The 22,369-nt window shown below is 39.7% G+C and overlaps 1 protein-coding gene across 2 annotated transcripts; it reads left to right on the forward strand.

Moving 5' to 3' along the window:
• Positions 1-271: 271 nt before the first annotated feature.
• On the forward strand, positions 272-20,622 carry INTS13 (integrator complex subunit 13). 2 transcript variants are annotated; one of them, XM_084263115.1, is made up of 18 exons: positions 272-505; positions 1,864-2,095; positions 3,498-3,572; positions 4,363-4,565; positions 4,844-4,924; positions 6,573-6,663; positions 8,133-8,261; positions 8,420-8,437; positions 9,934-10,018; positions 11,278-11,367; positions 12,296-12,385; positions 14,114-14,292; positions 15,095-15,265; positions 15,666-15,820; positions 16,802-17,032; positions 18,153-18,292; positions 18,960-19,095; positions 19,905-20,622. In XM_084263115.1, the coding sequence occupies exons 2-18, from the start codon at positions 1,871-1,873 to the stop codon at positions 19,942-19,944; spliced, it is 2,139 nt and encodes a 712-aa protein (XP_084119241.1). In that variant the 5' UTR covers positions 272-505; positions 1,864-1,870; the 3' UTR covers positions 19,945-20,622. The 2 variants fall into 2 exon arrangements, with proteins under 2 accessions (XP_084119241.1, XP_084119242.1); XM_084263116.1 differs by lacking the exon at positions 8,420-8,437.
• Positions 20,623-22,369: the final 1,747 nt, after the last annotated feature.

Raw genomic sequence — 22,369 nt, forward strand, 5'->3', positions numbered from 1 at the left:
TCGCGGCAGGGCAGGGAGGGGCGGGGTCCCGCGCCCGGGCGGAGGGCCGAGCGGTGCGGCCGCGGCCGGCATGGGCGTCCAGTGAGCCCGGCCGGCGGCCGGGGACCCGGGTGGCTGGCGCCGCCGGGGAGGCGGGAGGGGAGAAGGGGAGAGGCGCTCCCCCCGCCAGCGCTGGGGGAGCCGTCGTGCCAGCGGCGTAAGTGGCCGCGCGGGGGTCTCGCGGCCTCAGGGGTGGGCGGAGCGGGGGGAGCTTCGGCCGCTTCTCCCACCCCCGTGGGCGCCGGGCGCGGAGGCAGGAGCCGGGCCCCGCTCTCGCCGCGGAGCCGGCAGCGGAGGAAGCGAGCGGAGGGGCATGGAGGTCGCCCGGCCGAAGGCGCCCGCGCTCGACCCTGTCTAGGCCGCCCCGCGGGCCTCATCCCTCCTCCTCGGAGCGAGCCCGTGGCCGGGCCCGGGCACGGCGCGGAGCAGGACCGGGACTTCTGCATCATAGAAGGAGCCGGCCCAGGTAAGAGGCCCTTCCACACCCCCCCCTTCCCCGGGGCGAGCCGGAGCGAACTCTCCTCCTCTGGGCCCAGCCGGTTGTCTGCGGCCGTGCGTCCCTCTTGCCTGGCGCCAGGGAGCCAGCGCGACTGCCTTGGTCCCTCGGGCTCTCTGCCAGGCTAAAGATAAGGATAAGACGCGAGGCCCTGGGCCAGGCCCCGGCGCTGGGATGGCCTTGGGTTCTGCCGAACGGAGTACATAGTGTTCTCCGGCAGCCGTTCCAGAGGACGGGGGCTGAACCTGCCCCCGCAGAGCCAGGTGCGGCCTGCAGCCTGACTTGTGTAAATACGCCTTGTTCTGATCCGTGGGTTTTCCCTGTGAGCTCCTATATATATATTTGTGCGTGCCTTTGTGTGTTCTGTGCTTGAGCAGCGCTTGCGCGGGCAAAATGTTTATACTAAAAACGTTTACGGAACCGTCTAGAAATAGGGCGAGTTTGATGAGGAGCGTTTGGTCAAGGTAGCGCTAGTCTGAAATTCATTTTCCCGTGTCGTTTGGGCCTCCTGCGTTGTGGTGTCCACCCTAATGCAGGGGCCTGATGCCCCAGGTGCTTCGAAAGGAGAGGGTAAGGCAGTCTGTGGGTGTGAAACAGGAAGGTGCCCCGTGCTTCATTGCAGAGTCCTCGGGCTTCTTACCTGGCAAGAATGCAACGGGTGCTCCAGTGGGTCTTCCTGGATAAGAAGTGTCCACGCTACCATTTCAGATTTGGCATCAAACTACTGATGCAAGTATTCATTTAAAAACAGAAAAATGCAGCTAGCAAAGTGAAGACTGAAAATCTACTTAAAAGTCTGATGTTGGGTCTATATAGCTGCCTAATCATAATGGCTGTTTTTTTCCACATTGCATATTTTTGGAAATAGGCTTTAAATGGAAAGCAGCTTCTGTACTTTTTTCCTTAAGTTTCTCTTAATTAGAAAAGCAAGAGGGTAGTACTGTGCATCACTGTTGCCTTTTCAACAGTATGCTTTCGCATCTTTCAGTATTTTTTCCTCCTGAGAAAAAATAGTTTCTTCTGATTAGAAGTCTGGTATGCTAAATATACAGACTAGCAACTTCCAGAGAATGTGTTTCTCCATGTAAACAGATTCTTAAAATGGGAATTTTTGGTTTGGTTTGGTTTTTTTTTTAACACTTAACATTTGTAGGCACTAATGTATGGAATATGTAACCTAAATGCAGTGAGAGGCAACCTCTTTATCTTACTAGAATATAGAAGTTTTAACTCCTGCTGTATAAATCACACAGTAAACTTGTTATGTGATTCCCCTCCCCCCCGCCTTGTACTATTTCTTTCTGATTTTTAATATCTGTTTCTTTTAGGAAGAAAATGAAAATCTTTTCTGAGTCTCATAAAACTGTTTTCGTGGTGGATCACTGCCCATACATGGCAGAATCCTGCAGGCAGAATGTTGAATTCGATATGTTAATAAAGAATCGGACCCAAGGACTTATACCGCTGTCACCTGTATCAAAGTCACTATGGACCTGTTCAGTGGAATCATCCATGGAGTACTGTAGAATAATGTATGATATTTTCCCCTTCAAGAAACTGGTAAGTTCTTGCCATACTGCCTACGATACTTGATAGCATAAGGTTGATTTTCCCATTTTAATCAAGTCTTTTCAAATCATGACCTGTTGGTTAGCTGTAATTCATTATGCAAAAGCTACTTTGTGCTGTTTTAATAGGCTTTATAGCTATTGAAATTTGAGTAGTACATGAATTCCATTACATAGTTATTTTTGGAACCATTCGTTGTCTTAATGTCATTTTGTAACTCAGTGCAAAACACAGGGAGAGGTGCTTTAAGGCAACTAACAGATTCATTGTCCTGAGCTACAAGTTCACAGAAGGTATTGTGAGGTATTGTGCCAAATAGAATTTTGTTTCTGAACGCACTTGGTGGCATTTCCTAAGGCTTTTGGTGCCAGCTTTGGAGGAGTTCTGGGCTCTAGGAAGTAGGGATCACCCTGAAGGTACTGGTTTGGAAAAGCGGGAGAACTTCCTGGCACACAGCTCCTTGTTCAGAAAAATGGATGCCTGGTGGGTTCAGTAATTCTGTGGCATAAATTAAGATAACTCATCCCTGGGATTTTTAGATTTTTTTACTCTTTGTTGAGTAAACCATTATGCAAGGTCCTAAAGGTTAGTTACCTGTTAAACAAAAGGAAGTTAAGCAGCCTTGTGACAGTGACACTGGCACAAAGGAGCGGTGGTGGAATATTGGCTGTGTCAGAGCAGAGGCCAAGCACTAACAAATACCTCTGGGAGCTCATGTCAGCAGCACTGCCTTGGTGGATAGCATATCCTGGTTCTCAGACAAAGGTTTAATTTAAACTCTAGTTTAGAGCATTTAATATACGGTCAGGCCCCGTGATGGGATTATATCAGGTGTGTGCTTAATGGGTTTGAATCGGTTGGCTGAACTAGAGCTTATGTGGTATGAGAAACTGAAGTTGAGGTGCAAGTGGAGCTTCCTCTTGACTTTGTGTCATCTTTGGAAAGTCTATTTCTGTGTGATGTTTATGGAGTCTTGCTAGGGAGCTACCCCTGTGATCTACTCTAGCAGTCTTTGGAGAATGATTTGCAATTTTGCACTATCAGAATTTACATTCTTTTGTAGCTACTCTGCTGAAAACATTGCCGAATTATGAAAACACTTCACAGTACCCTGCAGGGCTAACTAGGTGTAGAGATTGATTTAACAGCTTAAAAATAGAAATAGAGTAGTAACTTGTTAATTACAGTGTTGCTAATGAAGTAACTGAATATAGCAGGAGTGGGTGCTTTTGCGGCATTGTTGTCTTAGTTTGGTTTGTCATGGTGCTAATCTCCAGAGAATCAGAAGAAAGGGCTGTAACTCCTGCTCCATTGGGTTTGGGGAGGCAGCTGTGGTGGCCGTTATCTGCATGATAAGGCTGTTCTCTTATGTGTGCTTTTTTGATCCTTTTAGGTGAATTTCATTGTGAGTGATTCTGGGGCTCATGTCTTGAATTCTTGGACTCAAGAAGATCAGAATTTGCAGGAGGTATGCTTTGTAACTGTTCTTGTGGTTTGTAAGTCCGGTTTGATTGCAGAATACGTAACTTCTTACTATGTTCAGTATGAAATAACTTTGGCTAATTAACACGTTGGTGAATCCGGTCTGCAGTTACTGCATAGCAAAATTTTAAGTAGCAGTATCTGAAGTTGGACTATTCTATAGGCAGTTTTATATAATTTTAAAAGAATCCAATAGCTTTGTGCATAGAGTTATATATTGATACAAATGTTGGGGAAAACTGAGAAATTACCCGTGCATTTCTTCTGTAATTTGGTGGTATGTCTTGAATTTTATTTTTTTAAAATACATTCACATGATGGGCAGACAAATGGGGGGGAGGGGTGGGGAAGGTAAATGCTCTCTTTGCACTTGTTTTCTTTCATACTGAATGGGCCTGTCCTCTGAAAAATTTACTTTGGGGAGGAACTGAATTTCCAGAATCTCAGAAAATAAAACCAGATGGCACCTGATAATGTTAGAATTCTGTTCAGGTACTAGATAGAACTTCTTGTAGCCAGGTAGTTTTCTGTAATAAATGCAAATATTACTAAGCCTTGAGAATGTAATAACTAATAAAAGAATTGCAAAGGATAACTCGGGGCCAAATGTTTTCCTAGAAGGCCGGCAGCATATGATGGTCTTTAATTGCTCTGTTTGGTTTTCTCCCAACATTATTAGTTTGCATGTAAAATAAGTTACAATGATGACTTAACCTATCACGTTAAGGAATGGTTGGAAAGTATTTTTCAATAAAAATTTGTTTCTTTTTAACTAGTTGATGGCAGCATTAGCAGCTGTTGGGCCACCTAACCCTCGGGCAGATCCAGAGTGCTGCAGCATACTTCATGGTTTGGTTGCAGCAGTTGAAGCGCTCTGCAAAATAACAGAATACCAGCATGAGGCTCGAACCATGCTCATGGAGAATGCAGAACGTGTTGGAAACAGAGGAAGAATAATCTGTATTACTAATGCAAAAAGGTAGGTATGATGATGTGCTTCTACCACTTTTTTAAAAAAAGTGATTTAATGCATTTTTGGAAGTCTTTCATTGATTATCATGAATTAGTGCCATAAGTAGCTAGCTTTTTTGCATTCTCTGTTACACCATTTAGTGCCTTAAGAGGCCTTGAGGTCTGTTATAGTAACAAACCAAAGAATTCCCACTTGTAATAGAGCCTTTAGTGGCATCTTGCTTTGAACAGGAGGTCTGATTATACTGAATTGAAGAAAAAGATAAAAATAAAATTTCTTTCTAGTGACAGTCATGTTCGGATGCTGGAGGATTGTGTTCAGGAAACCATTCATGAGCATAACAAGCTTGCAGCCAATTCAGATCAGTGAGTATACATTTTATACATGTCATTTCTCTTACTCTGCACATGTCTGTTATATCCTCTATAAGATGTGGATGTATTTCTGTCATTGACAACTTGTTCTAATGAGCTGTTTGTATAAATTCCTATGAGAAATATCATTAAATCATAGTGATGTTGATTGAGAGCTGATACAGAATCATTAGCCCCAACTATTCAGCCTCAGTGAAGATCTCTGGGTGGTATTCTTACAACAGTGTTTTTTGTGACCCTGAATGGGACTTCAAACGCATTCTGGAGACATCACACTAGGAACATGCCAGTCTGAACATCCCAAGGTTGTTAAAAAATCTCAAAAGCTGCTGTAACCAGCCTGAAGGGAAAAGGGGAGGTGAAAGAGTGGGAGAAAGTATCCTGTCTTCCCTGTACGTTGAGCGTGATTATTAAACAGAGCTGAGAGATGTTGTGCAAGACATGGGCAGAACAGAAATGCCACATACAAATACCAGCTGAGGCTCATGACCACTGATGTTACAAGTTACTGTCACATGGCAGAACAAAGTGAGAATTCAGACCCCTCTCCTGAGGCGATAAACAACATGGCAGGGATTGCATAGAGCAAGTATGGGTTTACGTACCACAGCCACATACGTGACCAGCGCCTGTTTAAGTAATGTGATAAATACTTATCATCACAGCTTGCTTTTTAATAGGCTTGGGTCAGATCTGTCATCATCCCAATGTTGTGGTTCAGCCCCAGCTGGCAACTGAGCGCCAGGGGCCGCTTGCTGACTCCTCTCAATCCTCCTGCTCATTCTCCTCAAAACACAAGGCACTTTACCACCTTGAAGACTGGCCAGATGCTCAGATTGTCCTGGAGCCACCTCTCCCTGCCCCATCCCCCTTTTATGATGAGCGTGAGGTCATGAGCATGGGAAACACCCTTGGCCAGCTCTGTGTACTTGCCCTGGGTCCTTGTGAAAACTCTTAGCCTAGCTGAAACCAGGACACCCAGGGACTGCATATTGCGTTGTTTTATGTAGAGTAGGCTGAGATCCTATTCTTGGTTGCTCCTTAGGCACTTAAATAGCAGAAGCTGGAGTCTACTATATTGACCTGCTGCAATTGCAGTTTCATGTTGGTATGGTACAGATTCTAAATTCACTGTAGTAGAGAGATGAGCAGTCTCATTTCTGTAGGTAGAATGCCTCTGATGTCTAAATTTCCAGCCACATGAGGAGATAAGCATACTATTCAGATTTCGTGTTCACTGGAATCCCCTTCTTCATACCCACACACATGCTTGGAGACACACATCCTCTAGTGTCAATTTTCTGCTGAATGGAGCTGAACAGGTTACACCAGTTAAGGACCTGTTCTGTTGATATGTCCAAAAAAAAAAAGAAACAGAGGGCATCTTAAGAGCTAGAAGTGTTACATGGCTTTTTTTTTTTTAGTTCTGATAAGAACTTATTTTGATGTATGTACTTTTCAAAATCATTAATGTATTGTGGCATGTACAGAATGTTTCCAGAAATGGTATGTTGTTATGCATCTTTGTGATTCTGTGTTCTAGAAATCAGATGAAACTTAGGAGAATTGATCTGATTGCTAGGAGACAGTCTGCCACACTGTAGGCTAAATGGAATGCTTTTTTTTTTTTTTTTTAAAGTCTAATGCAGATTCAGAAATGTGAGTTGGTCTTAATCCACACCTACCCAGTTGGTGAAGACAGCCTTGTTTCAGATCGTCCTAAAAAAGAGGTAAGGAGCTTAAAATGAGAAAATGTATCCGTGGATTAGGAGCTGTGTCAGACCAAAACAGACAGTGTGCATTAAGAATTCAGCAATAACGTTTTGATCCTCTGGTCTCTGGCAAAGTGCAGGAAAAAGTACAGGTGATGCTTTGAAATGCGGACAGCTGGCACACTGCCATCTAAAGTGTGGCTCTGTTTCCTTGTTTTTTAGTCTTCATACATATATGGTATCCCCTTTTTTCTTGTCATTACTTACATTTCTTGCATCAGTAATTCATGAATCAGGGTTTGGTTTTTTTGTCAAGTAAGCCCGTTAATGCCATAGAATGAAGGTCTTGGGTTTGGTGTTGGTGGACCTTTTTTTTTTGAGAAGGAAATGCATGTTTAGCAACCTAATGGAAAAGTATCAGCTTGGTGTGTTGAACAGGTTTGTTGAGCAACTTCCCTGACATTCGAGCGTAAGCCCTGAGCTAGTGCAGGCCCTGTTTTCCCTGTTACTGAATGATGTGGGTATTGTTCAGCACAATGTGTTCCATGTTACCCAAGCAAACATATTAGCATTTTTGTCCTTTTAGTGCTTTTGTCACAAAACCAAAATGAGCTTTTTATGTGAATTCTGTTGTGAAACAGAGTGAGTAAATGTGTTGTGATATATTGTGCTTTCTATTGGTCTGATCAGTATTTTAATTAGTGGGAGAGAGTGCAGCAGTCTGTAAACAAGAGAAAAGACCTGAGTAAAGAAAAGTCTTATTCTTAACATTAAAGGCTTCTAGTCCTGAGTATTATTTTGTAAATAAGGACTGTAGTAGCAAACTCCCTGAGCCTTTTTTTTTTCCCTACAAAACTCTCTAGTGGTTGTGTAAAACAGAACATAATAAACATGAACAGAAGAGAATAAGTTGACTATGATATTCTTCCATTAGTCACCTTTATCACTGGGTTGTGCTTTTGTGTTGTTTTTCATGTTGTTTGTTGGGGGTTTTCCCCTTTCCCCAAAGCCTAAAGTTGATGCACTTGTTGGTTAGGGAAAAATCAGATGCATGCTATGGGTTGTGTTTGTCTCCCTTGTGCATATATGATTCACTTAGAGGTGTAATTTTATAAAAATTACTTTGTTCCTGTTACTCAGAAAGTAAGAGTGAACATCTAGGCCCAGAGCTGCCGTTAAGAGGGTTTCTTCCCCATGTTGTGATACTAATTCTTCTTGTTAACAGATAATGGTTCAAGTTTTTTTAGCACACTTGTAAACTCTTGACAGTTTGTAGCAAGTGCAGCCATAAAAAGCTGACATAACAGGCAGGATTGTAAATGTGACATAATTTTTGCTTCTTCTTTCTTAGCTTCCCATGGTGAGATTTTTGGGTGGTGGCTTTTCCTCCAGTTGAACTTAGCTTGAATGTGCTTGTGTTAGAGTTTGTTACACAATACTAGAGCCTAATCCATTAATGCTATATACTCTGTGTCAATTTATTTTAGCTTTCACCTGTTTTAACCAGCGAAGTGCACAGTGTCCGTGCCGGCCGACATCTGGCTACAAAACTGAATGTTTTAGTACAACAGCACTTTGATCTGGCTTCAACCACAATAACTAACATTCCTATGAAGGTAATACTGTGTCTGTAGCTTTGTGTTAACTAGCTTACATCACTTCTAAATTTGTTTGAAAGCTTCTAATATTTATTTTAATTGAATTTTTACATTGTTTTTCTCTCCATATCATATTTTCTGTTCTGTTTTTTTTTTGTTTGTTTTGTTTTTATTAGCCCACATTCAATGACCAGGTTAGTAAAAATAAAGAAGGGGGAAAAAAGTAAAGAAGGATCACAGAACAAAATGTTGTATTGCTGAATCTCAATTTTTGATATAGCAATACAAGTGTTACTTCAGTTCTGTTTGTATTATTTTATATGAATACAATCTTACTTACCTTGGATTACTTTGTCTGTGATTCTTTTGTCTTTTTCTAGTTGTGTTTAGATATTCTTGACCCTTGTGCATTCTAGTGGCATAGTGAGTCTCCTTTTCCTCTGTTCCATTATCATGCCCACCCAACATAAAGGTGTTTGTAACTAATAGCTGATTTTTGACTAAAGGTTTTCCAGTAGGTTTTCCAGTTTGAAGAGACATAAACCAGAAATAAGGGGATAAGGGATATATCTAGTTAAAAATATTCAACTAAACATTTTCTGTTCAACTGTTTGTCTCTATTTTTAAATTTTTTTTTATTGTTACTAAGAGGGAAATCAGTGCAACTAAGAATTTCAAGTATTCAGTTTACATTAATTTTCTGATCAGGCAGCAAGAAAATTGAAACAGAAATGTCAGTATTCAAGCAAAAAGGGCAGGAGCAGATAAACTTTCTTGATTTTAAAAAATCATCAAGTTCTAATACTGTGAGTCATTACTTGCATCTTTGAAAAATAGCAGTATTTATGGATTTTATAAGTTTTAAAACATTAAATTAAAAATCAATGTATCTTCACATCATTAATGAAACTTTGACATGGGTCATGGCATAAATGTGACTTAAGTTTGCAAATACCTTGTCTGTAACTTTCTGACCTGTGTGCTGCTGGTATGCCTCTCCCTTCTGCCTTTGTCCTTATAGTAATAGACCATGTTGGGTTCTCTGTGGTTTTTTCCCCTTTTTTTTTTTTTTCGTTTAACTTGGAATAAATTACCAAGATTACTGGTTTGTTTTTTGCTAGTCCTCTGCAGCTGTTTAAAGATGTGTGCTCTTTACAAACATCCTTTTTTAAAATTGTAGACTTGCATCTTGCAAGTACACTTTTTATGTATCTTAAATGTAAGAAAATGATGTTCCATTCTAAGTGTGGGGTTTTTTTCCTGTTTTGATGCTTGAGATTTTTAGCTATGAAAAATAATTATCAGTCTGTTCTGCCCTGACTGTTGCTGCTCAGTAAGTTGCTCCTGCTGGTGGTATTCAGTATGTCGCAGGCTTCCTTAACATCACTAATTTAAACAAAAATAGCTAAGCCTTTTTTTACCTTTGTTTTACACAATGCTTACTGTTGTATAAAGAGGAAACTATAGGGTTTCAAATATCAAAAACAAAGAGGAAAAGCAGAAGGCTGCATCTTTAAACAGGCCAGAGAGCAAGCGGTTTCCTCAGCATTGTAATCCCCTTGTTGTCTGATGCACTTTGGAGACTTTTTGTTTTCTTCTGGAGTGAGAGGTAAATCTAGAATTACTTATAAAAACTGTGACCTCTGGATAAAATAATAGTGTTTATTCTTTCTGCCTTTCTCTTTTAAAGGAAGAACAACATGCTAACACATCAGCTAACTATGATGTGGAGCTGCTTCATCACAAAGAGGCCCACGTTGACTTTTTGAAGAGTGGTAAGTAGAAATAGTCATCTAAAAGTGGCTTTGGATCAGCCTGCTGGAAGGTTGTAAGCAGCCTTCAAAGACACAAAACCGCAAAGCAAGATTGCAAGCTTCTAGTTGATCTAAATTTCAGGCACAATTTTAGCATATTTTTAGTTATATTTCTTACAACCCATGAATTTGAATATACTTTGTTTTCTTTTACTGCATTGATTGTAACTTCTACTGTATACTCCTCTGATTTACTCTGTGTGTAGAATATGTGTATTTAGATATAGGCTGTAGATACTTGTTTTACTATCCAAAACTTTTGCAAGTTACCTGCATGGTTAATAAATCACACAAGTATTTTGTGAGTGAATGTCTTCGATATGAAAGGAAAGAAAACTTACATGAAAGACTACAATGAACCTAAGATGTTACATACAGTGATGCATGTTGATGTGTGCATCTCACTCCCCCCAGTTACGGTGGAATTGAGCACAGTAAGTGACTCTGCTACCCTAAATCTGGCACGTCATGCAAAACTCAGTTTATTCTTTCATGAGATAATGTGAGTCAATAGTTGTAACGAATCACAAAACTCTCTAATAGAAAGTAATTTAATGTATTAAGGAGCATTGTTAATGTCTGTTTCAATGCTAGAGGAGTTATCAGTGAGGAGACATAGGAAGGTATTTTAATGATGAAACATCTCTGGCTGTGGCCAGTAAAACACGTTGAGATACTAAAATTAAATCTGCTGTAGCAAAGATACTGGGTGATGAGACCAAAAACTTCTTTCCCCAGAAAGCCCAACTTGTCAAATGTGCTTTTAGACCAGTTTATTTTGACTTTGGGATATAATTCATATAAGGAATTATCAGCTCTAACATTTTTTTAAGAGTTTTGATTTCTGTGTGGAAAATTTAAAAAGATACTGTCTTAAAATCTTAAGCATTTTAAAAGAAAAATTGGCTGTTACAGATAAAACATACCTATAATTTTCTAAATGTTGAATCAAACCTCTGGAACATAGGTTCTCCTGCAATTTTGTTTGCCAAATTGTCTTTTTAAATTTATGCAAAGGCTGCTGATTTTAAATAGTTATTTTTTCAACTGCCACTGCTAATAACTTTTTTGCTTAGGTTAGATACCTCACTTTTTAAAATTAAATTACACTTTGTACATGCTCATGTTGTAAATATTTTGTGCCTTAGAAGTTTAGAGGTTTTTCCTGTAATAAAATGTGGTTGATCATGTTATGACACACCTTTCTGACTTTGTTGCAGGTGATAATCATATAGGTGGCAATAGCAGAGAAGGCACATTTAAAGAAACTGTAACGCTGAAGTGGTGTACTCCGCGAACAAATAGTGTGGGTAGGTAACGTGGTGTCTTACAAAACTGATACTCCAGCTCATGTAAACCACTGTTCTTCTGTGTGCTGGTAGGAATCTGAACAAGGAGGTAATTTGCTTATCGTTAATGCTGGTTTTACCTTTTGCTGTATAAGCCTTGGTCCTGACTGCACCCTGTCTTACTAACAGTCATATGGTGCTCTCCTGATCTCGGCTAATCACTGGTTTGTGTATGGGGTGAGAGGGGTAGTAATACTGTTCAATCCTCTATGAAATATCCTGAAGTTGTTCCTTGACTATCATGTTTGGTAATTGCCCCTCCCACGTGGCCAAGTATACCTTGTCAGTTCCACAGTGGTGTTTTTTTAACATAGCAGCTTCCAGACCCTGAATCTTTTTTTGCATTAATTCTTGTTTTGTGGGTGGGGAGAATCAAAGTACTGTCTTTAGTGTAATCCTTAGACTGCTTTGTAAGGAAACTAAATGTATGTAATGACACTATTGGTAAACTAGTTCCTCTATGTTAACTTTCAAATCTGAGTAAGGGGGAGAAAGATGAGGAAGATTTGGGGTAACATAGGAACCACCCATCCATTCAGCTTACGCACCCTGTAGACAGTCAGCAAGACCTGTTGACTCTTTGAGCTAGTCGGTCAGAAGTACGGGTAAGAGAAAGAGGAAGAGGCTGACTCTACAGTGAAGTAATTCAGGAGATAAAGAAGTGGAGGTCCTGCTGGAAATAGGACTTTGGAATCTATTAGGTTTTTGGAGTTGAGGGTACTGGAACAATTGCAAGGATTTGGTGAAAGGAGCAGACTTGCAGATTGAAAGACAGCTAGACTTTTTAGTTCTGCTTATTGTGGAAAAGCCTCTTCCTTTCTTTTGTGTGTGATGTTTTTTCTTCCTGTGGGGCTAACACTCTCAACTTTTCTACTCATTTATTTTTCAGAATTACATTATTGCACTGGAGCATACAGAATTTCACCCGTAGATGTAAATAGCAGACCTTCTTCATGCCTTACTAACTTTCTCCTTAATGGTAAATATATGTTCTTGGCTAATGGTTTAACATTGGGAATAGAGCACTTGCCACATTTTGGGGTGTGTAGCAGTAAATGTCAGTGTGTTGCAAAAGTGTGTGGCCTGGCTGGTGTAAATGGCGCAGGGAGTGTGTGGCCGGTGTGAAGCACACAAGAAGAAAGGGGTGGCTGTATGGCCAGGTCAGTGTGGAGAAAGTTGTGAGAAATTTACCTGGCTCAGATCTTGCCCTTGGCTGAGATCATCCCAAATTGGAATAAGATTCTTGGTACACCACCACCAAACACAGTGATGTTTTATGTTGAGAAGACTGGCTACCTATAAGTAGAGAGGGAAACCTGGTAGAACAGCAGCCACCGCAAGGCATCTTTGACCAGCACAAACTTGCCTTTCTGAGACATCACCCAGAGGATAGGTTTCTGGGAGAAAAGGGTTACTGGGATGATTCGGTGCAGGAAAGGAGTGGGGTGAAAGAGTCCTCACCAAAACTAATGCTCGCAGTAGCTGTGGCTAGTGCCCCTAAAAACGCACAGATAATGCTTCAATTGCATCTGTTCTGCTTTATTTGCTTAATGCTCCTTTTTGGGGAAAGCACTACTGAAACATTGGTGTTTTGATATCACAGTGATGTTTTGGTAGTGTTACTCCCAAGTCTGTGACTCTTCAGTTCTCCATGTTCTGCCAGTGAGTGCAGGTGCACAAGGAGTGTAAATGAGAAGATAAGGAGGCTCCAAACCTTGGCTGACACTGCCAGGTGTCAAGTAGCTGTCAAGAGCCTGCCTACCTGGACACAGGAAAAGGATCCAGTTATATCTTGCATGGTGCCATGAATAATCTTGATATAAGAAGTTGTAATTTAAACACATGTTAAAAAGTTAAGCCAAGGCTTTTTCTTCCAAACAATTAATATGTAGTCCAGTTAATTACGTGGGGTTTTTTTGTTTGCAAACAAAATTGCGTTACAACCATCCTTTTAGTCACCTCGGAATTAAGTCACTTGACTGTCCAAAATGTGAAGTGGTTTTATTAAACACTGTATTTTTATGTGTTTTTCTCTAAAGATTCTGTACTGGGAAAGTACTTTGATTAATAAAAATAATTAGAACCAAAATTAATAGTGTGTTTCATATAAAATGCGCTTTTTTCTACTTTTGCTTGCTTTACAAGCAAATTATTTGGAGAATCCCTTTTTTAAGCTTAGTCTATTTTACTGGAAATTAGACAAAGGCAGTTTTATTTCTCTGTCTGAAATATGGTATCCATTGTAAGCATTAAGAAATAGTATCAATTGATACTTATACTCAGGGCTTTTTTGTTACTTTTTAGAAGTTGCTTTTAACGAGCTGTAGAGCCAAATAAATTCATTATGCAGTATAATCTGTAATAATTTAAAATAGCAAACTGCCTTTACACACACTATGCCACTTTAAAGTCTTACAAATAAGTATTTTCCTAAGAATAATGTCCTACAGAGAAAATGACTGCTTGGACCAGGAGAAACTCTTTTTGATCTTTCTGTAAAATTTAAGAGGTTATTACACACTATGTGCTCTCTAAATGCATGGAGTAAATACTCAGAAAGGATAGAGCTGTTTCTTGTTCATCTAGGTGAAAACACAGCTTTAATGGCTTCAGAGTCTTGCTGTCTAGGTCCAAACCTGTGTTGTATACACATAGTTTTTAATTTAAAGTTGAAAGTAACTAATGGAGCTGGTCTCATTTCCAACAGGCCGTTCTGTTTTGTTGGAACAGCCACGCAAGTCTGGTTCTAAAGTAATTAGTCACATGCTCAGCAGCCATGGAGGAGAAATTTTTCTGCATGTATTAAGCAGCTCACGGTCAATTCTAGAAGATCCCCCATCAATTAGCGAAGGGTGTGGTGGAAGAGTCACTGACTACCGGATTACAGTAAGACTTTGTGTTTTGGTGTTTTTCTTGTTTTTACTTCAGTTGCTGCTTATGTCAGGTGACAAGCAGTGGCACGATAGATGTGTAAAGGAAATGTTGGGATGTTTTCTGGGGAGCTGGACTGGATCATACAGTCAAACTGGTTTTCTCTGTACTGCTGATAAATCTGTGGTACAAAGTAGTGTGTCTACTTACTGTTATGCCTGCCTCATAGAATCCTCTCCATGTCAAGGAAGTACTTGCTGCCTCACCCACTGAGTATTTAAACTTTGTTCTGATTCTAGAACAACATTTTTCTTGTCGAGTTTTTTTCTGTGGGCTGGATACACATAGACTATATCCTGCTTACTGTCAGAAGGATAGCTTGCATGTGAATGTTTGTACAGTAAATAGAAATGATAACAGCTCTGAACTCTGGATATGGAGCAGACAATCAGCTGGCATTCGTTTTAGTTTCATCCTTTAGTTTTTCCAACGCCTCCTTTGTACCTATTGTAAGCAAGCAGAAGCAGCTTCCAGAAAAATATCATAAAACTCTTGCCATGTGTGCTGTACCTTGCAGATCCTTCTCATCTAAAACCTTGTATCACTTTTTAACCCATACTTTTATACAACTGCTTTTGTGTTCACCCCGAATAATGTGTATCTGAAAGCTAATAAGAGGGCTGTAGTTGTTAGGATCAAATGTAGCAGTGGGGATGGTACGTGGTTAATGATAAGCAAGACTTTGCTGTTTCGCCCATTCAATGAAAGTTACTTTGTTAGAGAAATGCCTAATTGTATCTTGTTTGGTTATCATTAGGATTTTGGTGAATTTATGAGGGAAAACCGATTAACTCCTTTTCTAGAACCCAGATATAAGATCGATGGAAGTCTTGAAATTCCATTGGAACGTGCAAAAGATCAGTTAGAGAAACATACTCGTTACTGGCCTATGATTATTTCTCAGACTACCATCTTCAACATGCAAGCTGTAAGTAACCTAGGGTTTGTAGCATTTAATCATCTCCTAGATTGTTTCACCTTGCAACTTGATGAAATACTAACTCTGTTTTATGATACATCACTTGCCACAAAATCAGTTTAATTTCAGCATTATTTTTAAGTACTCTGTATTTAATGTCAGTAGATTATTGGATTGCCATCTAAATAGAGTGGAATATTTGCACCTGACAGCTACAGTGCTGCCAGGTAAAGAAAACATGCATCTGCTAATAGCTGCTTAGAGTTTCTACTAAATTGAGGATGAGAGGGGCTGTTTCTGTTGTGTGTTCTTCCACGGTTCCACTGCCTTTGATCTCTCTATTCTCCCTGTTTCTCTCCTGCGACGTACACAGATTTTTCTGGTGGTTGACTTCTGTTTTGTCTTGCAGGTAGTGCCATTAGCCAGTGTGATTGTAAAAGAAGCAATGACTGATGAGGATGTTTTGAATTGTCAAAAAACAATATACAATTTGGTAGACATGGAGAGGAAAAATGATCCGCTGCCAATTTCAACAGTTGGTACCAGAGGAAAGGGTCCAAAAAGGTTACATGCATATCTCTTTGTTGATGCTGGACATGTTTCAGAAATATTCTCTTGACATTGTTTTCACACCAAACTTCAAAAATTTGGCCAAAGGCGATACATAGTAAACTAAAATGCTGTATGTATGCAAAATGTGCTGTGAATGCTTTGCCTGCAGCATTTAGGGGCTACCACAGTAGTGATACTGCTGTATGTTAGGGAGAAAAAAGACATAATTTTACTACCCAAGAACTGTGAGTATGCTAAAAAAATATGAAAGCAGAGATAATCATCAAGAAACATAGGAGACTGATAAAAGGTGGGACAGAGGAAGTGGAATAATTTCAGTTTAATGTAAAGAAAAACTTAAGCATATTAGAAGTGAACAACCATTTGAATTTGGGTTATATTGCAATAATCAAATCCGTTTGAAACAGTTATGTAAGATATGAGCTATTCCTTTAAAACAAGCATCCTGGTATCTCAGTCATTGTGATGTGTGCATTGCATTTCCAAGAATTGGCTGCAGAGAAATTAATCTACAGAAGACTTGCCCACATGTTATTTCCAGTAGCACGTGGTACAATGCCTTCTGATTTTTTTTATCCAAAGAATTAAATAGTAATGTGCATGTCGGTATGAGAGTGGTTCTCTGTGCATCCTGACATTGCATATTTAATTAGCAAATCCCTGAGAGGGTTCAGAAGTGCCTTTTGTCAGTGTGACCTTGTGGAAGTTCAGAGTCTGATTTCAGTGGACGTAGTCTATTTCAATTTAACTTAAACTCTGGATGTTGACTGGGAAATGTTACATGGAGTGTGGTTTCAAGGACGGAGTAATCCCAGGTGAATAGATCTCCAGTACATGAGGACAGAGAGCTTTGGAGTTATTTTAGATTTGGGTTTCGTTTTGTTTAAGGGCTGGTGTTTTAACCTTATTTTATTCAGTGGCTTGGTGACTGGGTGATCCTGTGTGTAATACCTTTTTTCTGGCCTTGCTTAGAGATGAGCAGTACCGGATTATGTGGAATGAATTGGAGACCCTCGTGCGAGCGCACATAAACAACTCCGATAAACACCAGCGAGTCTTAGAATGCTTGATGGCGTGCAGGAGCAAACCCCCAGAAGAAGAGGAGCGCAAGAAACGAGGGAGAAAGAGAGAAGACAAAGAAGACAAGTCAGAGAAATTGGGCAAAGACTATGAATCAGATAAGCCATGGCAAGAATCAGAAAGGTAAATTTTCTAAAGTGAAATAAACTCGTAGCATAATTTTCATCCTGCCCTACTTCAAAGGGGAGAAGAATTGCAGTGAAACAGTTGCAGGTTTCTGTTTGTTGTGTTTGTGCTTGTAACCTTTGCTTACTACCAGTGAGTATGGATCTCAGGGTTTTTTTGATCAGTCACCATTAGCAAGCTTGGGAAGTGGGCATCTTAGTATGGTGCCTGCTTCTCAGACTTTTAAGATTAACATATTTTCCAAGCAGTGTGGTTTTTGGACAAGTTGTTGACTTGCAGCTTGAGGAGTTACTGCTGCGGGATTTTGTCATAAAGCACCTACTGGACATTAAATTGCTTTATAGAAATGTAAAGTGTGACTAAAAACTAAAACCAGCAGGTATTTTCACTTGAGCTGTAGATAGTTTAGTGTTCAGGTAGATAATAGAGATTGATTTGTCTCTTCGCTTTAGTTGAATGTCAGGATTTATTGTCCATATACCTGCTGTCTGTAATTTATGTTGTTATTGTAACTTACATGCTAGGCATCCGTCAGTCCCTTCTGCTTTTCAAATTACTCTTCAGAAGAGATCAAAAAGCCTCTTGTGGTAGTGAGCTTAATTTCCATATTATGTTTTGTGCATGCTACAATCATTTAGGGTAGGAGGACCTTTTAAGCTATTGTCACCGTGCTGATGGTGTTTCATGCCTTATTGTTTATAATCAAATCCATTCCTACCAATGTTTTTACTTTCATGTGTGGAACAAAACAGGGACTGTGATAAAAGGGATTTGATAGAGAATAGGTCTGAATTCATGCAGAAAAAATAACAGGAAAGTGGCTGGTGGTGGTGTATATGCATTGTTAGCCTTCAGAATTCAGAATGATCAACAACTACAATATAAATACTGCTAAATAAAGTGAAATCATATTTTAAGATAATTTCCTTTACTTAAGGCTTTATCAAGAGAGTTATTTGGCTAGTCTTCCCTGTTGTTTTTTATTCATTCCAAGGAATCAAAAGAAATTTTCTTATAATAGGGGTTGCCTGTAACTGGGGAGTGCAGGATGGTATCAAGAATCATATATGCTTCTGTATCACATTTTACTTAACTGCTTTCCTTCCCCCTCAAAAAGGTTAAAAGGTCTGTTGGATCGTGAAAAAGAAGACCTAGCAGAAGCTGAAGTTATCAAAGATTCCCCAGATTCTCCTGAGCCACCCAACAAGAAACCTCTTATTACAATGGATGAAATGCCCACAGTTGAAAAGGCAAAAGGTAAGCCAGAAAAATTGCAACAGATTATTTCTTTCAAAGACAGAAGTTATTGTGTCAGACTGTATTTTCTAAAGTAATGAGATAAATCTTCTTGCAGTTAAAGCTAAGTCAGTGAGGATAACTTCTAATTAAACAGTCAAAGTTGAGAAATTCTCAGTAAGTATGTTAACCTCAACAGGTCTGTAAAAAGAGAGATAATACAATGTGGGTCTACTGATAGGCTTGTGTTGACAGGGGGTTGGACGAACTTCTGCTGGTGTTACCTGAGCTGCTGTTAGGTCAGAAATGCTATTTTAAGGACAGGTATCAGAAATAACTGACTCCTGCTGACCTAGCTTAAACTTGCCTAAGCAGTATAGTTGTTGGAATGGGCAGATGTCTCTGACTTCTCTTTCTTGGTGTGAGCTGTTGCCGTCTGCCACAGTGGCTGAGCTGATGTTCAGATTCTGCATTTGATGCAGAGTCACTTGGATTGAAGCAACTGTTCAGCTGTTCTCACTTTGTGTATTTTGTATTTGCTTTGCCTCCATGATAAGGTTGTTTAATATTAGTTGGTTCAATACTTTGTACTGCTGTTGTCTGTAACATTTTCTAAGTCTTTATAATGGTGTAATGTTTAAGAACACAAAAGGTAAATCACTTGGACTCCTTTTACTTGAAATTTTAGGGCCAATGTCCTTGCTGTCATTATGGAGCAACAGGATTAATACTGCCAACTCGAGGAAGCACCAGGAATTTATTGGGCGTCTGAACTCTGTGAACAATAAAGCTGAGCTATATCAACATCTGAAAGAAGAAAATGGGTTTGTATCAGTAAATGCATCACTACAAATACCTTGGCAGTAGTCAGTATGGAGGAATACTTCAGGTTACAGCACTGATAAGACTCCTTACTCTTTTGAGTATTAAAACTGATAAACACATATCTTTTGTGTCTCGGTGTTGTTGAACTGCAACTGTTGTTTGCGTCTGCGCTGAGCAAGGCTGAGTGCTGACAGGAGGTCTTTCCTGTGCCTTAGCGATTGCCCTTGCAGCAAAACTGTTATTAAACTTCAGGGGGTTAAACACGGTAGCTTCAGTTGAGATTTCCTGTGCCACTCTGCTTGCTTTAGCTTCCAAAGGAACGGCTGACACACAAATATTATTGACAAGCAAGTGGTTGAATCTTAAGCTGTGCTGTAATGAAGCTGATAGTCCAGAGAATACTGAAAAAACAAAGCAACGTCCTCTTAAGTAAATAAAATGGTGGTAATTAACGATCAGTTTAAGAGGAGTGAATATGAAGACTTTGAAACAAACTGCTAAAGTTCAAATTGTAGAAATGGATTCTCTGTAGTCACGTGCATATGGGCTTGTGTCTTTTGGTGAGGTTGATCATGGGTAGTTCTTTGGTTGTGGCTGGATAGTTTCTTTGAAGAAACTTTTCTTTTATGAACTGATTGCTTAAAGAAGTTGTAAGAGCAGATGAGATTGTGTATGTTGGGAGCAGGGAGGAGGACAGGATGGTTTGTGAAGGAAAAAATATTTATTAAAAATATTTGTCTGATTTTTTTCTTTAATCTGCTGGTTATTTTCAATGACAAGCCTCACCAATTGTTGTCTTGCATTTCAGAATGGAAACAACAGAAAATGGAAAAGCAGGCCGGCAGTGATGATTGATTTTGCTTCCTTGGACAAAACTTGGCCAAACTAAAAATAATGAATGCTGGAATTGATATTGGTACCATTTCAGTACAATTGTATAGCTCTGTTTTAGTTTTTACATTTTTCTATTCTTATTTTTGCTATGAAATAAGAAATCCTCATATCACATTAAAGTAAATAGTATGCAAATAGCAGCTGTCCAGAAGTATTTTACAGTCATGTTTTTAGGATGAAGAAAACCTGTGCTGCCATGGACTAAATCAAGTAATCAAAAATATTAGTCAGAGTTTAAAGTTCTTTCCCATAAGTACTGTTAAATATTTCAAAATCAGTGATGGCTGCTTTAAAAAAATCAAGTAATTGATAATAATATTGTTAATTTTGGTTCACAGATACTTTTATTTATATGAAACTTCCTCAGGAGTCCAGAACTGCGGAAAAGACCGCACACTGAGTACCTAGTCACTGAGCTGAGACAAAATGCCAGTCTTTGTTTTCAGCTAAGGGGTGGGAGGAGGAGTGGGTTTACAGAGAAAAATTTTTGGGCTAAGGACTTAAAAATTGACTAGAAATGATCTTTAGAAAGCAGATTTTTCAGGTTGTTGTACTGGAGTTAAGTCTTTGTAAGCAGAAGTAAAATAAAATTTTTGCTAATCATTATGTTACTTTTTTGATTAAATAAGCTCTCTAAGACACCTGTGGTTTTAGGTCTAAGCTTACTGAATGTCATGGGGAGACTTACTCTAAGTATTAATGGCTGTGAAATGGCAAAGATGGTGATGTGTCTTCAGTTTCTGTGAGTAGACCCTTGTATTCTCTGAACGGAGAGTAGAACTCTACGACAAGAAGACTCGCTGTGATCCAATCCCTTGGAAGATTTTGGCTTGACTTCCAAAGGGAGTCAACTTGAGTCGGCTAAGGAATGGTGAATAGCTTAGCACTCAAAGTGTATCAGCCTTCCTCTGATGCATGTCTGTTGACTTACTTTAGCCTGTATAAGCAACTGAAGGTCTCTCAAGCTTGATGTATTACAGTTTAAGTGGATTTAAGACTGAGCTTTTCTAAAACTAAATATAGTTCCTCACCTGAAACTTAAAGTACCGGAACTAGTGACAACTGGATCTGAACACAAATGTCCCATCAGTATGCTTACGCTGGTAGCTGAGTCCCTTCTTCGGCTGTTCTAAAGTACCATGCGTAGTTGCAAGGTGATGAGTGGCTGTGGTGCAGGTCTGTTTGCTGTTACATAATTTTAGAACCATTTTTACAGTGATGAAAGGGTACTTGCACGATAACATTTTTTTAAATTGTGTTTTAAAGCTTAGTGTAGCTTTTACTGAAGCAGTGTGTCGTTTTTGGAGATCTTAAAGTCTGGAGACTTCTATTTTCACTGCCTAATGAAAATAGGATGTCCTGCATTACCACGGCTCTGAAATGTTGTGATGGAGAAAACTACCATGGAATTAGTGTTTCTCTGAAGTTTCTGCTGGGGTTGTTTTTTTCTAATGAGGTTGTACTGCGTGTCAGTCTGGATATTCCTCTTGTTTACTAAAGGAATTTTAAAGTTTGGAACTTAGGGAAGCACATGAATGTCAGCTTTCTGCAACTTGTTGCTAGTCTGGAGAAGTATAACTGAAAAGCTTGTCCTGTGCCTTGGGGGGTTATGTGCATTGCATCTTCTGATGTGATGTTTGTATTCGGCTGCAGTCCTCAACTATGCACAGGGGTTAAATACTTTATTAGAGGAAAAGAATCCTGCACCTGGTATTAAAATAACTATTTGTAGTTAGTAAACAAGCAAAACATTTTTCCACTTTTGGAACATCTGCCAGGTAAGACTGTTAAGTGATTTAATGAAGGGGGGCCGATTCTTTATGGTGACAGACAGTATTGGACGTACTTGAAGAATGAGACATGAGAATACTGCAACGACTGAGGTTTCCTGTAGTAGTCCTTCAGATTTATATTGTACCAATCTCACGTCTAGACTACTGACTACAGCAAATTACTGCTGCTTTGATGAGTTTTACATCAAACCACAGAGCTGGTTTATAGCTGGGTGGCTTCTGGAAAGCATTGAAGTAGTCATCTGGAGGAATTTGTATTTATCCAGAAAGTTATTCAACTTTGTAAACCCATACAAATGCTACTCGTTCATGCAAGAAGATCCAAATCCTGTCACTACCATCACATTCACAGAGCAATTGCTGTCCCCAAAAAAGAACATGACACCATAGCAGCATTTTTCATATGCACAGCTAACCAGTGTGTGTTGCTTATCTGCTCCCACAAGTATGTTGTAACTAGAGGTGGGATGTACGTGTACCATGCACATGCAAATGCAATTTAATCTGTTCAAATACTTTGGCCCTGTAGCTCTTGGTGCACCAGTGGCTAGTGAGCTGTTCAGATTCTCTTTCTCTGCCATGACCA

This window comes from Gallinula chloropus (genome assembly GCF_964237585.1).
Source record: "Gallinula chloropus genome assembly, chromosome: 1".
Taxonomy (NCBI): Eukaryota; Metazoa; Chordata; class Aves; order Gruiformes; family Rallidae; genus Gallinula; species Gallinula chloropus.

Excerpts from the sequence above, each read along its gene's own strand:
- INTS13 (XM_084263115.1), top strand. The coding sequence starts at position 1,871 with ATGAAAATCTTTTCTGAGTCTCATAAAACTGTTTTCGTGGTGGATCAC. Across the intron at positions 12,386-14,113 it reads TACTAACTTTCTCCTTAATG|GCCGTTCTGTTTTGTTGGAA; the intron begins GTAAATATATGT and ends CATTTCCAACAG. Across the intron at positions 15,266-15,665 it reads CCATCTTCAACATGCAAGCT|GTAGTGCCATTAGCCAGTGT; the intron begins GTAAGTAACCTA and ends TTTGTCTTGCAG.